Source organism: Strix aluco, chromosome 13 (assembly GCF_031877795.1).
Source record: "Strix aluco isolate bStrAlu1 chromosome 13, bStrAlu1.hap1, whole genome shotgun sequence".
NCBI classification, from domain to species: domain Eukaryota; kingdom Metazoa; phylum Chordata; class Aves; order Strigiformes; family Strigidae; genus Strix; species Strix aluco.
In genome coordinates, this window is record NC_133943.1 from 3,653,733 (window position 1) to 3,670,653 (window position 16,921).

A 16,921-nucleotide genomic window follows, 5' to 3' on the forward strand; every position below is an offset into this window, starting at 1 on the left:
AAGCGGAAGTGGTCCGGCGCTCCGGCGGAAGTGGCCGTTGTCCGGGGAGACGCAGCGCGGCGGCGGCCGGGGCCGCGCCGAGGATGTGGCGGCTGCTGGTGGCGCTGGCCTCGCTCGGTGCCGCCCTTCCTGCAGGTGAGACCGGTGGGCTTCGGCGCTGGCAGCCGCGGTGGTTTCTAGGGGTCGGGTGGTGTGTGCGGGGCCTCCCCGCGGAGGCCGGGCCTCGGCCGCAGCGCGGAGCTGACATCTCCCTCCCGGCGCAGGGGCGGTGACGGAGCAGAGCGCCGGCGGGCAGCCCCGCTCCCCCGGGGATGGCTCCGCGCAGGGCGGCGGCGAGCCGGTGCGGTACCGGACTGCGGAGATGGCGGACGCAATGCTGGGCAGCGGGCTTCCCGCGCAGCAGGCCGTGGTGCTCTCGGTGGTGCCGGGGGAGGCGAGGGCCGGCCAGGCCGCCGCCGTCGCCAACGGGGCTTGTGATGGAGGCGATGGGTGCGGCGCGGGGAGCGGCCCTACGGCCCCCCTCGGCCAGGCGGGCAGCCAGGGCCGGGAGCAGGCCGCGCTGGAGACGGTGCTGCCCGCGCCCGCCGAGGAGTCGAATAGCACCGACAGCGCCAAAGCTCCCAAAGTGAACTGCGAGGAGAGAAACGCGACCGGCATCGACCGCTTCACGCTGCAGATCCTGAACGTGTCTCAGGTAAGCGGATCGCTCGCCTGCACTGCTTGGTGGTGGTCTGAATGCGTGAGGGTGGTGGGAGATGCTCCGTTAGCACCGTGTGTGTGTTTCTGTCAGCGTTTGACTTGGTGAATTTCCTTGTGAAACGTCCTCTGAAAAGAGAGAATGAAAAAGAGAAAATGTCTGGGCAAGGAGGTGTTTTGTGTCATTCTGAGCAGAAGAAAATGGAGATACAGCTCAGTCCACATGCCTGTGTCTCTCATCCATGTGCCTGTAGTGAACTGTCAGCTTTTATGCTGCGTGAAATTAGTGTCTCTCTCTGAAACTGTTAATGGCACTTATTGCCAGTGCCTATTTCTAGTTTGTTTCTTCTAATGGTTATGTATGTATATATTTTTAAGTAGTAAACTTTTCGAACAGCCTTCAAAAAAGATTAAATACAATTCTCCATCTGTTTTAAAAAGGTTAAAAAGATGTGCAGCTGCTTGAAATATTGTCAAGTGTCTAATCGATTGCTGAATGATGCATTCCTACGTAGAATTTAACTCTGTTAAATATGTAATCATCCGTGTTTGTCTTCTGCTTTCTCTAAGGACCTGATGGAGTTCTTAAACCCAAATAGCAGTGACTGTACGTTAGTCTTGTTCTACACACCGTGGTGCCGCTTTTCTGCCAGTCTGGCACCTCATTTTAACTCTTTACCTCGAGCATTTCCAACCCTTCGCTTCCTGGCACTGGATGCATCTCAGCACAGCAGGTAACTCACACTTCCTGTGCTCTAGCATCGGTTTATTTCCGTTAGCAAGCTTTGTGTTTTAAAAACAGGAGTAAATTCTTTTTTCTTATAAAGTGACAATTTAATTTAGTAAAACTGACACTTCCTGTATCGTGACTGTCTTTGTTTCTTCCTCCAGTGGATTTCTTTTCCTTCATGCTTTGTGTTTGCTTTATGTCCACCAGTTTATCAACTAGATTTGGAACTGTTGCTGTACCAAATATCCTCCTTTTCCAAGGTGCTAAACCTATGGCTAGGTTTAATCATACAGACAGAACGCTGGAAACACTGAAAGACTTCATTTTTAATCAAACAGGTATGTAAATCAGCCCTGATGTGTCATTAGGAAGAACAGGCTGGCTTTTAGCTCCAAGCTGGGCTTTCCTCTCCCTGCTGTTTGTTCTTTAAAATGAATTTCATGAAGACCCTGAGAAGATCTGGCAGAGGTTTATATAATCAGTTGCTGGATTTTGGGGCGTGCTGAAAGCAGAAACTCAACTCACTGGGCTGCTGTCACGGAGTAGGGGGAAGCAGTGGGGTTTAACTGGAGGGGGTGCTAGAAGGATTGGGCTAATCTTCCTGCCCAAATACTTAATTTGGGAATAAAGGCAGATGAACCTTGGGATCGTTGCCAGTGCCACATAAGGCTGACAGCAGCTAGGGGATAGGATGGTTTCAGTTCTTGTGCTGGAAGAGACAAAACGATTCCAGTTTCCATGATCTGGCTGTCCACGTTCTGAGCTTAGCACCAGCCAGCTCTCTGGTCCTTCTGTGCTTCTGTAAAGAAAACCAAAACAAACCAAAACACATATATAGGCCTACGAGGGCCTTCATTAGAGATTATAAATTTTTACATTTGCTAATACAGCAGAAATACTCAAAATAACACAAAAACTCTTCCACAATAAAAAACCCCTGCGAACTTACACAAGGCTGTGCTGTGGAAGGATGGAACAAGCCTCCTATTATGAAAATACACATAAAAATCAATCGGTTTTTATGTAAGTAAACTGTATGTTAGATATACGTTAACATAAAAGGACCATCTCGCCAAAGTTCTAAGTCGAACTGCACACGCGCCTCAGTCTGAGAACAGGAACAAAGCTCCAAATAGAACCAATTTCTCCATATTTAGGGATTATTATTGGTGCTGATCAAGGGCTTTGGGTTTGGTTTTTTTTTAGGTATAGAAGCTAAAAGCGACGTGTCTGTGACCCAGGAAGACTGGGAGGGCCCCCTGCCTAGCGTTCTGACAAAAGGCATAGACTGGCTGCTTCTCTTTTCTTTGCTCTTCCTGGCTAGCTTTGTCATGTACGCTACCGTTCGAACGGAGAGCATTCGGTGGCTGATCCCAGGACAAGAGCACGAACATCAGGAATAATCTGAGGTGCTGAAATAAGGAGAGAATTTCCCGGTAGCGGTAAAGCGGGAATTTGTATGGACTAGAAGTACATAAAAATGAACTGTTGAATTTGTTGGTTGTAATTTATAATCTTGACTAAAAATCTGCTTTATTTATCAACTGCTGGATCTATAAAACAAATCCGAGGTGATTAATGTGGTAAGTGAACAAATATGGAAAAAAAACATGAACTAAAAAAAGTATTTATTAAGCTGCTCTGATCAGCTTATTTTTCATGGACTAAAGTATGTAAATAGGTGATACAGTTCTACTTTGCTTTTCTGAAGAGGTCCCTGCGCTTTGTAGATGGAGTAAGATTTTGCCAGCGCGTTGGCCTGTACACGTGGCGCTGCTTGGCACAGGAGCAGAGTTGCCTCTGCTCTGGTGCAATCTGTGGATCTTTTACAGATCCTACAGATTAGTATAAACTAAAGCTTCTGTGTGGACGATGTATAAGCACCACAGAATTGGGATGTGTTGGCCCACACAGATCATACTCGGTTTTTGGCTCGTATATTCCCAAAATAGAACGTTTTAAAGGAAAATGCTGGTGAATGGTGATGTTGCTAAATTAGTCTGTCAGTAAAATGAACTATGAAGAAAAAGATGTTTTAAAAAGTAGTGTACTTCAGATGAGTTATTCCATTGTATACCAGCAATAACAATTCAAAAGCGTGTCACTCGACAGGGTGATGATTTCCTGCCTTTGGTGCTGGGGTTAGATGCTGGTTTCCCTGCTCACTGTGCTCTGTGAGTTTTGACTTAGTAGCAGTTCTCTGTAAGATTTAGCATCACTTCCAAAGCTCACTTCATTATTTTTGTGTGTATATACACTACTTATTTACCACATTCCTATAAAATTAAATTGCATTCATTGACCTTACTATTTTTTAAATAAATCAAGTTTTTAGTGTAACCTTTTAAGCTGCTTTCTTACAGGACTAAAAACATGCAACTTCTGAAGTACAGATCAGCTGCTTAAATTAGTGAGGCCAGCCTTGAGATTTATTTAAATTTCTCCTAGCGTGTTTGCTGGTTGCACAATCTGCAGCTGAGCCTACATAAAGAATTGATACAGTTTTTAGTTATAATTAGTTATAAGGAAGACTTTGAATAAGGTATGGACTGGTATGTTGTGTGCTATTTGGATTATTTGATTGCACAGCATTCTATACACGGTGGAGGCTTGCTGATAGGAAGCTTTTGAGTGCAAACTTAAGCTAAGAAGAAACAAAGACTACGTTCAGATTTATTGTCTGACAAAGAGCTCATATCCCTGCAACATCGTTCTTCAGGTATTTTTCTGGTGGCTGTATCTTTCCCCCTTTGGAAAGTCGAGGTGCTGTATTTCTGTGTGTTAAAAGGAAACTGCACTGATAAAACTTTGGTATTACTGAAGATAAAACTAGGGAGTATTTTATTAATAAAGATTCACGATTTTGAATGATAAATTGGAACATTCTTGCCTCTACCATCCAGTTAGAGAGGCCCAGGGCTCTCTCCCTACCTCTAACCAAATAGCGATGTCTTTAAAAACGGTGCTGCCTCTGCTCCAGAAAGTGCCGATTTCGGTGCCATCCCAGGGCACTGAGAAGGAAACGTCCCTGCTCAGATTTAAACAGAGGCACCCACGGCCTAAGCAGGCCAGGACTTCGCTCTGAGCCGCTGCCCGGTTTTGCGGAGAGAAGGGGGTTCGGCCCTCCCGTTCTACCGGCGTCCCCGTCCTTCCTGCCCGGGGGCTCCGCTCCCGCACCGCTGCCCCAGCCGGGCTGTTGCTGAGGGGGCGCAGCTCCTTCCCGCCATTTCCCCACACATACACGCCCCCGCTCCGGCCGCGCTCGGTTTCCCCTTCGGCGGGGCCGGACGGCGGCTCCTCCCGCTTCCCGGGCGGCGGAGGCGGGGCCGGGCGCGGGGCAGGCCGGCGCGGAGCCATGCCAGGCGGCGGGGCCGGCCTGCGGCTGGCGCTGCTGGGAGCGAGGCGGGCGGCGGGCGCGGCCCCCCGGGGAGCCGCCGGCGGGACCCGCGCTGCCATGGTGAGGGGGCGGCGGGGCCGCGCTGGGGCCCGGGGCGGGAGGGCGGCGGGGCCGGGGCCTCCGGGCTTGGAGCGGGGGGGCGGTGTGCGGGCGCTGCGCAGGGGGGCCCGGTGCTCGGGGCGCAGCCACCCGTCCCTCCTTCCCTACTTCCCACCGCCCCTCCATCTTTTTTATTTTTATTTTTTTTTACACGAAGCACGCGCAGGTTTAGACCTTCACCCCTCAAGCATGCAATATTTTCCACTAATTTTTTAATGTAACTAATGACTCTCTTCCCCTGAGCTTCTTCCCAAGGAAGGTTACCGGTTACCTGGGTTAAACCCTCCGGTCCATCCGTGTGTGTCGCGGGTCCGGTGCAGTCACCCTGTGTGCTCGGTCCGTCTTTGCTGTGCTGGGCCCCGCGATCGTGAAAGAGCAAATGGCATCTCCCACCTTTTTCCTTTTACAAGCAAGTTCCTGCTGCTTTCTGCTGCCTTTCTGAATAGAGTTGGGAAAGGTTGGAGGGACTAACTCAGGACGTGGCCTTCGCAACCTATTCCTCAGCAAAATGCTGCGATCGGTGTGTGCCAGGGCCTGCATCAAACTCGGTCTCTGTATTTCTGTTAAAAACTGTATGATCTGATTTCAAATTGCAGCGTTGTCTCGTCAACACCTGTATGTGTCCAGGCGAGCTCCAGGGAAGGTAACGGCAACATCCCTAAAACTAAGCGAACATCTCTGCTGCCAGCCAGGGGAATGGACTTTGTGCTGTCTCCTGCTCACAGTCCTGGACTTTGCTATCTTAAAAAAAAACCCACCCCCATGATTTTTTGTAAATTAGCCTGCTAATTTCATCTTGTGCCAGATAAAATAACACATTTCAAGACAGCCGTTAGCATGGGCAATTTTTATATATGTTTGGAAGAAGACGAATGTAAGAAAATCATGCCTGCAACTGCAGTTACAGCAACAACAAATCGATATTTCTATTCTTGCAAGTCCAAAGTTGCATTTGAAGCCTAAAGAGCCTAAATTAGCTCAGTTTGGGACCTGTAAAACCCATCTCTCGGACTGGATGTATCCAACTGAACACAAGCGGTGGCAGTGATGCTGTTAGATTGATTTACGCAGTCTGAGGGTTTTTTTATCCCTTATTATTGGTGCAAATGTTGCTCCTTGGCCATCCTGCATCTTAAAGCCTTGCTGAGGTCGCGTTAATTGCGTTAATTCCTGCTCTGCTCGGGCTCGCAGCCCCATCTGGTGGCACTGGGGCTCTGCCGGTCTCTGTAGCAGCGCTGCCAGCGCCGATGGCAAAGGCAAAAATTACCCTGAGCTGCTGAGCTGGCGGTGGGTGCCCACAGACCAACGAATGGCTTTGTGAAGGCCTGGAGCAAAATTGCTCAGCCCCGTTCTCAAAGGTCTCACAGAGTTGTGCCAGCTGCTGATATAAAGACCAAAGCAATCTGAATTTTGCTCTACTGGGGAGGAAGGTTCTTCCCATTAGAGCATTGTGTTTATAATAGGAGTTTGTGTCCCATCTGTTAGAATACATCGTCTAAGTAACTTAATCACTCATGCCCTTAGTTTCTGCTTTTAGGAAAAATATCAAACCTCTTCCAAACGCCCCATAGAACTTTCCTCTGGGTCAGCTTCTGGCCTCGTGAGCGGTTCAGGCACTGATACAGATATTTAAGCAGGTAGTGTAATCTGTTATGACCATGCTCCAGTGGCTTCCAAAGGACTCCTTTTGCTTCAAATAAGACATATTTAAACATACATGCTTTGTGGAATCTAGTGATTATACCAGTAACTTCTAACTTCTTGTAATTGTGTCTGTATTGTCAATTTTTTTTTTTTTGCTGTTAGTTAATCAGCTCTTTGTTGCTTGTAGAACTCCACAGTGTGTGCTATCTTTAAATCCATTCCTGCTTTCTTAGAAATAGTAAAATACAAGCTAGGTAGAATACAATCTCCCGTTTTGCTTCTGTCTTTTGGAATAGATAGATATTCCCTGATATCCCTTATATTTGTACATTTAGCATATAATGTAAGTAACCCTTTATTTATATGACAGAGTGGAATATTTGAAAAAGGGATGGGTACAGGTATGCTGGTGTCTATTCATTCCTGTGAAAGAGCCTGTTGTTTTTTACTTGTTTTGTACAAAAGCATTTAGCCAAACTTAACTGAGCAAACAGAAACGGTGTTTCTTGGCTGTTTTAAGTTACGCTGATCTGTGAAATTATAAACAGAAACTGTGCAGTGAATTTTCTACCTCCTTACCTTTCTGCAATACATAACCACAATTTCATCGTGTGGTATTCTTACCGTTGTACAAAAGAGAACCTCAGCCTCACTCGTGTCATGTTTTTATTTTTTTTCCCTCAATAGTCTTCGCAGTCTCACTGGTTGACAACAGAGGAGAGGAACCAAGTTTTACTTGATCTCAAAGCTTCGGGCTGGTCTGAGTTAGGCGAAAGAGATGCCATCTACAAAGAGTTCAATTTCAAAAATTTTAATCAGGTAATTATTGTTATATACCACTTTTAATATAAAGGAAATGCTTTCATTTCCATATGATTCTGATGGGAAAATATTTGTATTCAGAAATTTGGGAGTATCCTTGTGGGGCCAAACCCTCTTGGGTTTGCCTCAACGGATTGCTCTCTGATTCTGATCTCATTAGGTGGAGTAAATAAATTCCGTTTTGCAGTTGTTAAGTAGATTTGTTCTAATATTACAATTCCTTGATTATAATATTAGGGTCAAGGTCAGGGTTGGTACTGTGGGATTAGATAAATAATATTTGGTCCTGATTTTTTTTTTTTTCATCACTAGTGGTCTTAAATGAATGCTGGAATTATGTAACTGATAGACAGTGGAGTTCATTTTTGCCAGGGAAAAACTCGAGAAAAATGGGTAAATATAAGAACAGATACTTTTGGCAAATAATGTGGGGAAAATAGGTTACGTTTCCCCTTCTAAGCAGGAAGACAGAGTTCTGTATTCTCGAATGAATCGTCGTAGCTGATCTCACAGTGTCTTCAGCATGGCAGGCTGCTGGTTAGACCCTGTTGGGTTTTTATTTGGAGTCAGGATCCCGAGCCATGTCTCAAACCCACAAGAACACGTCTTGGACATCAGTTCCAAACTCACTTTAGAAATACTGAATTTGTCTTGAGATCTGCGGTCAGCTGCATTCCCCTAAAAAAATAGCCTTCTGAGGAATCATGACATTGCTTAGAAAAAAGTCATGTTCCCAGAGCATCCATTTCCTTCCTGTTCTGTTTCTGAAGGAGAGGTGAGCGCTTTCTGGGGTGGGAGAGTAGACCCAGGGTTTTGTTTGGACAGTGGCTCTCACTGAGCTGGTTCTTTCCCCACTACGGGAGGGACACAGCGAGCTCCAGGCTTTGTTGGTGTGTGTAGGGACCAAGAGCTGTGCTGTGAGATGCTTATTTACTTGACTATGCCTAAACTCAGGCCAGGAGCTTTTTAAGAAATCACAGTGAGCTAGATTAACAACAATTTGTAAGGCTGCCTCTTTTTTTTTTTTTGCCATTTCAGACAGTAGTTGTCACCATAAGGAAAGCCCAGGCAGTATAGAGAAGGTGGGTGAGGTGGTCCTGACCCTTCTGAGCTGGGCAAAAGCCAAAGAGAAAACACCTGCAGAAAAATCCAGCTCACGAGCAGGATGGTGCTGGTCCAGGGAGCATGCCCAGAGCCCCGAGTACATTTTTTCCTGGATTGCACTTCAAACCTGAACGTTAATACAGAACAAATAGAACCGTATCAAACAATTCAGAGGGCAACGAAGGAGGGAAGCCCATGAGAGGGAGCTCACATGAAACCTTGGTGAGATGTGCAGGCAGCTCGGAGCTGGAGCAACTGGGAGAGACCAGCACATTTGACACCGATGAGATAGAAGTAACCCTTGGAAGAGTGGAGATTTTCAGCCTTTGTGCTTCGAATAGTCATGAAATGGCATCTCTGCCGGGACACGGTCAACGTCTTTGTTGGTTCAGCACAACTAGAAATGACTTTTTTTCTCCCAGAGTTAATTAAAAAGTGGGTTTGCACGCTGTAAATAAGTCAATTTGATCAGCTGGACTTAGGCAGCGTGCCAACAGACAGGTCAAGAGAAAACTCAGTGTGCTGTGCCAGCAGATACCTAGAAAACCCATTGCTTTGGCAAAAATTTACAAAGTTGTGGGTTTTTGACTGTGTAGATTTATCTGACAACATACATAGATATCCATATGTCTTCCTAAGTTGAAGATTGATGAAGCACATACCAGTATAGGAAGTTGCGTATGTTTAAATATGCTTATTAGTAAATGATGTATACATTTATACTTCTAGTAGATGTCATCTTAGAAGGGGTACTCAAAAAAAATTGCCGCTTGAATTGTTTGGGAGATATTGGTGCAGTCTCCTTCATTTTTCGTTGCCCTTTGTGGATGTCAGGTAAGGCAGAAACAAGAGCAGAGGCTGGGAATTAGCTTCAAAACTGACCTTTCTGCATCCAGCTGGGAGAACAAGCTGGGCATGTGGGTCCTCTGTGCAGCTCTGCTTGGATCAAGGTTATATGTGAATATCTGAGGGCAGAATTTCACGTACTGGTTTGTAGGAACTGGCCCCAGTGTCCCCATTTACAGCGTGGAGGGCAGAACCTGTTCCTGTTACCGTAGTCCAGGAAAGGGCTCAATGTGCAGATCCCAAAGGGATGTTCAGAGCTGGTGTTAGAGAGCAAGTATTTGCCTTTTGATAAGTTGAAGCTGAAAGTAAATTAAAATTAAGCATGGATGCTTATTGATGCTTGTATTTATAATAACTGTTATTAAATATTGTGTTTATTATGATCTAGGGAATAAATGACAAAAGCGGAGCTACATACCTGCATTGTACTTTGGGAGAATTTAGTCGTACAGTGAAAAAAAATTAACCTGTAGGTACAACTTCTTTCATTTCATGTAATAAATATTCTGTTTACATTATTTAAAGTGCGAGTATTTAGTAAAAGTCAAAGGACTGAGAAATATCATTTCCTCAGTGATCTTCCTGCTGCCCTTTTACAGATGGCGTAAAATCAGGTGTGTATAAAAAAAAAAAAAAAAAAGAGTAGTTGAGCTGACATGAAAGGTATTTCAGATTTATGTTTTGCAGATGATATTGGTATGATTCATGTATTCATTGCTTTTTTTTATTGCTTCTCTCAGATAATGTTCATGATGCATGGAAAATTCTGTGGCTTTAAAATCTATGCCAGGTTTACAAAGTCTGTGTATGTCAACAGATGTTAAGAATATAAACACAACTTTTATTATAAAGTCGTGCAAATGTGTAGACATGAGCTTGGTTTATGTATATTATTTTCAGCATGAGAATGAAATGGAACTTCTGTGAAACAAGAGTTATTTAGATTCCTGAAGCTTTCAGGCTGAGATTAGCTCGGTTAAAAGCGATCAGCAGTGGGCTGCCTTTGTAAGGCTGACAATCTAATGACACTTGTGGCTTATGGAATTAGTTTGTAACCCAGAACTTGAAAGCGCTGGTGCTGTTTGTTAGTCTGAAGATACATTTTCATGCAAATGGGCTTTGGAGGTATAATTCTCTGAAACAAGCTGGAAACCAGCCTGGGATCCCAGCTGGAAGCCCTTTGTTAGTTACGTTGCTGTGGGTGCCCACCATGCACCAGTCCTGGAGTACTGGACTGGGCAGCGTTGGACTGGGCCGTGTTGGTGCTGGGTGGTGGTTGCTGCTCCGTGTTCCCGTTGCCTTTAGCATGAGACAGGCTGCTGGTGGGTGGGTGTTCTGCATCTTGTATAAAATATAAAATACACCAATGGTGGGGGAAAAACTGCAAACGCAACTCAAGTGTAGAGGAGAGCGCCTTGTCTGGAGGAGCTGTGTTGATCGCACCGATGCATCTGTTCTTCCTTACGCCTTGTAGTTGCCACATGTTATTGCCACTGTTGAACAGCGATAAGTTAAAAATCAGTCTTTTACCTCCAGGAGCCTTGCTCGGGTGTGCTCGCTCAAGAGCTCCCTGCTTGAGTCGCTTTTCGTGAGGGTCATGGCAGAAATCTCTGGCTGTGAGCAAGCTCTTGGAGAGCAGGTGGGCTCGGCCCATCCATGGCAAGTCTTGAGCCCTGCCACGCGTCTGGGTGCCCGTGAGCCTCCATAAAGCTCACAGCCACCTCAGGGACCTTATTCAGGGCCTCTTTCCCTGTCTGCAGGGAAGAGAAAAACTGCTAGCAAGGCTTTTGGGCCTTTGTAGCATCAAGAAAGCACGCTCTTGTCCGTTCATGTCTTTGTGCTGCTGAAACAAAACAATCACAGAATCACAGAATCATCTAGGTTGGAAAGGACCTTGAAGATCATCCAGTCCAACCGTCAACCTAGCACTGACAGTTCCCAACTACACCGTATCCCTCAGCGCTATGTCGACCCTAAAAAAAGTGTTTCTCTTCCAGCTGTGGAGCAAGCTTTCTGCTTCCAGTCTGCCCAAACAAAATTCAAAAAGGGGGTAGAAACTTAATTTACACCTCCAGACCATGCCGGTAACTTCTCCCAATTATCGTTCTGCAAACTCAGAAAAGAAGCTGCAGAAACGTTGGGACTAATGTTAAGGGTTGGTCATTGAGGGAGGGAAGGGTTGCTGAGGACCCTGATGTCCTGGCCTGTATCTCAGGAATTTCCTGGGATTTTCTCAGAATTTCAGGTCAGTATACCTCCAGAGGGCTGAGCCTGCAAAGGGGACAGATCTGTCTTAAAAATCTGAATTGCCCCCAAATTTGTCTCAAGCCCAGTCCCGGGCTGGGCAGGCAGCGGGGGGCTCTGGGTGCGGGGTGCTGAGTGCTCCGATTGGGTCCCTTACCCAGCTGCTCATTTTCACCAAATTTGCAGGAACATCTTAACTCTGAGACTTCCATGTCTCTTGTCAAAGTTGGTTGGATTTGACCAGAGGGTTTAAGGGGCAACTGCCTGTGTGATTGCATTTCCTTAGGTAATCACGCAAAGGCAGAAAATGCAGTTAGGAAATTACAGAGGTGGGCATGTTTGCTGATGGTCAGGTTCAGCATTTACAGCTGCTTTCTTTTATAGGGTAAGTTTTTAATTAAGGTTGTTTTTTGAAAAAAAAAAATCATGTAGGAAGTCTCCGTAAGACCTCTAACGTCATTTTATAAAATGACAGGAAATCAAATGCTCTAAGAGTTTTAAAAGCTATTTTAAATACTTTTTGTGTTTTGGGGCTGCAGGACACAGGCAAAAGATGAGCGTGAGCGGAGGGGATGGTAAGGAAACGCTTTGGAGGACGGTGTGCAGCGAGAGTAGAAGCGCATGTGTTTCATTGCGGTTGTGGAGTCTTGGATTTTGAGAACTTACTTAAAGAGGTGTAAAAAATCTAGAACTATTAAATAAATTATTATTCTCACTTTGCATTTCCTTTCCAAATTTGCTAGCTCTCTTGCTTGAAGTCCAGGGGAAAAAAATCAGACAGAGTGCGTTATGATAGATGCCTTTTTTCCCCCCATTGAAATGCCAATCGTTTTTTTTAGCTGTAGGGAGATGTGCTCACATTTGCTCCTTTAAACTGATCTTCCTTGTTGTATTATCAGTTGCACATCCGAACGAATTTCGTAGGATATGTAATGAATATTCTTTATTTGTTTTGATGGTGGTACTTGGTGCCAGTCCCTGTGGTCGAGATTTCCTTTTTCAACTCCTGGCACATTGCTTTGTCTTCTGCGTTGATCAAAGATTGGAAAATTTGTTTTTATATACGTAGGCAGTGTATTTCATTGCCGCTTTATGTACTTAATCTTTTGCCTGTTTGGCTGAAATACGTCCACGCCTTTTACGTATTGAAAACACAATATCCTTTAACCTACAATCTGCAGAGTTAAAATGAATTTTATGTTAAATATTCGGTTGTGGACCACATCTCCAGCTTTTTATATGCCACAGTGGTCTTGTGGTTTTTTTCTTCTCCATTGTCTGATAGTGAGGTCATTTTCAGTCCTCTGAGAAATTTTATTCCCAGCCAGATGCGGGCCATATATTAAAAGTAGCACCTGTGGCTAATATCACAGCAGCTTACCATAAATTTACATGGTAACTAGGATTATATCTGTCAAGACTGTTAAAAAATGTCTAGATTTAATTTGATTTCCAGTATTGAAGGAGCTCTCCAACATTTTGCTTCATAACTATATTTTAAAAGTTAAAATCACTCCATTGTTAAGTTTTATAGCACTCCCAGTGCCCATTAAGTTGATTTGTTAAATGGGGGTCAGAATAAAGCAAGCTGGCTACAGGAGGATCGGAAACCAACCCATTTGTGACAAATTTAGTCCTCGCGTGTGAATCTTCTCAGAGCCCAGGGACTGATTGGATTCAGGTGCAGCTTATGTCAGTTGTGTTTAACCTCAAAGCCTGAGCAGCCTCAGCCCCTGACTGTCACTTCTGCTAATCAAAAGACGAACCTGTTTTCTTTCGGTTGGGGGGGTGGTTGCTATTGTTAATGTAGTATTGGTCTTCTTGCTCCCTCTGCTAGAGTTTTGCATTAGATTGCCTGTCGAATGAAAATAAATTATTTTTTTTATCCGCCTAGGTAGGTGCTGGTTTTCATATAGTCTTTCCTAAACTGCTTCGTTTTCCATTATCCTTTGAGTCCTCTCCCATATGCTATGATTTGTGCACCTGCAAAGTTATGAAAGTATTTCTTGTGGTAGTTATGTTGTTCACTAACTTCCCTGCGTTTATGAATACAATAACCGATTTACAATAAATCAGAATTATTTATGGGTGGATTTACGGAGTTGAGAAAATCTTTGTACCTGAAAATAATGAATTTCTGGCGTATCTGCCTGTTGACATTTTCCTTTATTAGAAACTGATAGTGAAGTTTTCGGGACTGACAGAGGTTAACCTGCAGGCTGAAACGGAGTGAATGAACTGGCTCAAGTGTCTCGGAGCGGAGCACAGTAAAAATATATGATTCCTGGATGGTCACACCTTCCTTGAGTTTATTCTTGTGATTGACTGAGTAAATAACACTCTCACCTCTGAGTCGGCAGGTCAAGGTGCAGCTGTGGGAACTGGACATGGTCCACCTGCCTGCACCGCTGCCTGCCCCTGCCTGCAGAAGGCAGGGAGCTCGGGGTCTGGGTGACACGAAAGGAGAGGTTATGAGGAGATGGCACCGGTGCCTTGGTCAGTGTGTCCTGTATCCAGTGATGCTTCCAGTTAACTGGCAGCCAGCGGTGGGAAATTCTGCAAAACTAGGAAGTCCGTAGAGGTAGAAATATGTAATTAGGTTGTATCTGGGCAGAAATTAAATCCTCGGTGCTGGGAGTTGGGAAATAAAGGATTTATTTTCTTCTCATGGTCAATGTGGTTGGCGGGGTACAAAACCATATGTAAAGTCAGCCAGTGCTCCAGAATATTTTCAGACCAGTGTTTTGCACTTGGCAACTTTTTTCTGTTTCAAATAGAGTTGCCTTAGTGCATCAGCAGCCTCCTGTCTTTTAAAGTCCTTCACAATTAGCCTTTCCTTGTATGTCTGGGAACCATTGTTTTGTCCCTCAGTCCCCTCATTACAACTTCACGGTTGTAATGTGTGTGAGAAATTCATGCCTGATGAAAGTCAGGCAGGGGTGAGCAGTGGTCGCTCCTCTTCGTACTCCTCTTCAGCCAGGGTCTGTGTGTACAGATCCCACCACCCTCACGTCCCACCTGCCTGTGACAAGTCCCGTTACACTACCGGTGTCACCTTTATAATATCATCAAGGCACTACCACCGGTATCAGGCTGCCAAGATTATTTCAAGTGTCATGTCATTAATCGTATTTAAATAAAATTTACCATGTTTAAATTGAAGACTCAGAGTGGGCACGTGTCCTTCATCTCCTTCGTCATGCAAGAGGTCCCATCCCAGGTGTTGTAGAAGTTGCATCAGTTTAATTTTTCTTGTGACTTAACTGTAATTAGGGATGCTCATTTTCTTGGTAAGCTAAGTCGTATTTCTCCCTAGCATAAATCATTATTTTATTGTTTATAATTTTTTTGGGGGGGTGGTGTTTCTAATGGCTGAGTTTTCCCCACTGAGTAGACCTGTTGTATCTCCATTTGAGCAGGCCACTGCTTAAATCTGCCCAGCTGACCTTTGGGCTGCTCTCCAGTTGGCTTTCCTTAAAAGATGGATTTATTATCACTCAAGTAAAAAATATTACAGCATTTGCCTTACGTTTGTTGTGTGCATTGGTCTGAAAGTGCAAAAGAAATTATTTGTCAAAATGCCTTTTGGATTTCACAAGCTGTCTTGTAGATTTGGAGTAGAAGAAATGTTTCTCTATTTTTTTGCAGCTGCACAAATTGATTGTTCACTCTGTTTGAATTAAACAGAACACACGTTATATCAGCCATGCAGGCAGGGCTGCCGTACATTTGTACTGAAAGAGCAAATGTGAGCAGGTCAACTTGATTTTAACTACAATTTGGTCTTTGGAAAATAAATGGAAAGTTCAATGGGTCTGAATTCAGTTGGACACCTTCGTTTGGGACAATGCAAGTAAGGCCGATGCTGCCTTTTCTGAAGAAGATGGTCACTCAGAATAATTTTTTTACCTTTTCAGTTAAGGAAACCTGGCATCTTGCAACTCTTCATGCATTAAAATTTATTTTACTGGGGGTGCTGGAAAGATTAAATGCAAACAGCCCATCTCGCTGAGATGGTTGTTTAACCTTTTGCATCCCCTTGCTTTTGGAATAACGCCCGACTATATTTTCAAACCATAAATTGCCTTTTACACCAGCAGCTCTCACTTTCTCGTACTCCCATGAAGGAGAGACACGCTTTGGGATATTATTCTCTGCAGTTGTAATTAAAAATGGACTCTGGCTGGCAGAATAAACTAAAATAAAACAACAACGCCCCTATTTAAAAATTAACCATTACTCACCAAAAGCACATCAAACCCACTTAGCGGACATCCGTTAATCCCGCGGTGAGCCGTTTCAGGCTTTAATGCACACTGTTTTACACGTTAAGGGTTTTGAAGTCGCGGGCCAGCGCTGACCTTTCGCATCTGCTCCTCTCGCAGTAGGAATCTCCGCTCGCCGCTCCCCGTCAGGGCGGATTAACGTGACGAAGTGCAGCACTTCTGCTGGCTGCAATTTCGGGTTTTGATCAGAATTATTTCTTTCACAAACAATCACGTTTGGCTAAAACATTACATCTGCTCTGAAAAGCCACTGGCAGGGCCGCGGTTTATCAGGGTGAGGCGAGTGTGATTTTTTTATTCCTCTTTTATAAAGCTGCAAACCCACTTCACATAGATTTGGCAGGGGGGCGGGGGGGGGTATAGCTTCACTTCTTCCTCCTCCCCTTGCCCTTATCCTCCTTTAATTTTGTTGGGCTGAGATGTAAAGTTGCTTTGGACAAACATAAAGCTGGCTGTGACGTCTTGGAGGGGTTTGGTGGGGAACACACTGATGAGTGGGGAGCCCTGTGCTGAGTCAGCGCCACACCATTGGGTTTATTTAGTGCTAAGGGTGCTTTGTAGGAAAACGTCTTTTTTTCCTAGGATGAGAGGGGAAAGTCCCAATTCCATGATCTAGTGTGATTTTTCTTGTGCTGTGATGAGAATAACAGTAGGCAGTTGAGTATATGCCTGTGTATGATCAAGGTGTCCCTGGTTGGGAAAATCTTTATTCTGTGATACAGTGGGTGGGTGCTTGTAGCAAAGAAAAATACTGTTAGCTCTACAAGCCCAGGATGTTTTGTGTCCACATGCATCCAATCTAATGAACAACCAGAGGTGTACAAAGGGTTTCCCTTTGTGGTGTGCTCATACGAATTTGACATTCCCTGGAGGACTCAGAATTAGCATTTGTCTCCCCTTGTGAGCCCACCTCTCCATTTCCAGACGTACCAATGTATGAATGGTGTGGGTTGCCCAGAGGAACCCTTGTGTCTTAGTAAAAAAACAACCAGCAAAAAAACCATGGAACCTCTCAAACTACTCTGCCACTTCCAGGCATGTGCTTAGAGCACA

At 44.9% G+C, this 16,921-nt stretch overlaps 2 protein-coding genes and 1 long non-coding RNA gene across 4 annotated transcripts in view; 2 read left to right on the forward strand and 1 right to left on the reverse strand.

Annotated features, from left to right (window-relative positions):
- On the forward strand, positions 1-4,301 carry TXNDC15 (thioredoxin domain containing 15). The gene is made up of 5 exons (XM_074838475.1): positions 1-135; positions 264-694; positions 1,267-1,430; positions 1,634-1,764; positions 2,633-4,301. The coding sequence occupies exons 1-5, from the start codon at positions 84-86 to the stop codon at positions 2,827-2,829; spliced, it is 975 nt and encodes a 324-aa protein (XP_074694576.1). The 5' UTR covers positions 1-83; the 3' UTR covers positions 2,830-4,301.
- On the reverse strand, positions 1,735-6,384 carry LOC141929271 (uncharacterized). The gene is made up of 2 exons (XR_012624989.1): positions 5,194-6,384; positions 1,735-2,225 (listed from the first exon to the last, which is right to left on the reverse strand). It is a non-coding gene; the product is annotated as an uncharacterized LOC141929271 (long non-coding RNA).
- Positions 4,362-16,921, forward strand: part of PCBD2 (pterin-4 alpha-carbinolamine dehydratase 2) — a 25,489-nt gene continuing 12,929 nt past the window's right edge. For both annotated transcript variants that reach the window (XR_012624988.1, XM_074838480.1), the window contains exons 1-2: positions 4,362-4,883; positions 7,254-7,385. Coding sequence is in view for 1 of the 2 variants with exons in the window: in XM_074838480.1 (XP_074694581.1) it covers positions 4,782-4,883; positions 7,254-7,385 (234 nt within the window). In the remaining variant the exon portion in view is untranslated. The remainder of the gene's footprint in view (positions 4,884-7,253; positions 7,386-16,921) is intronic.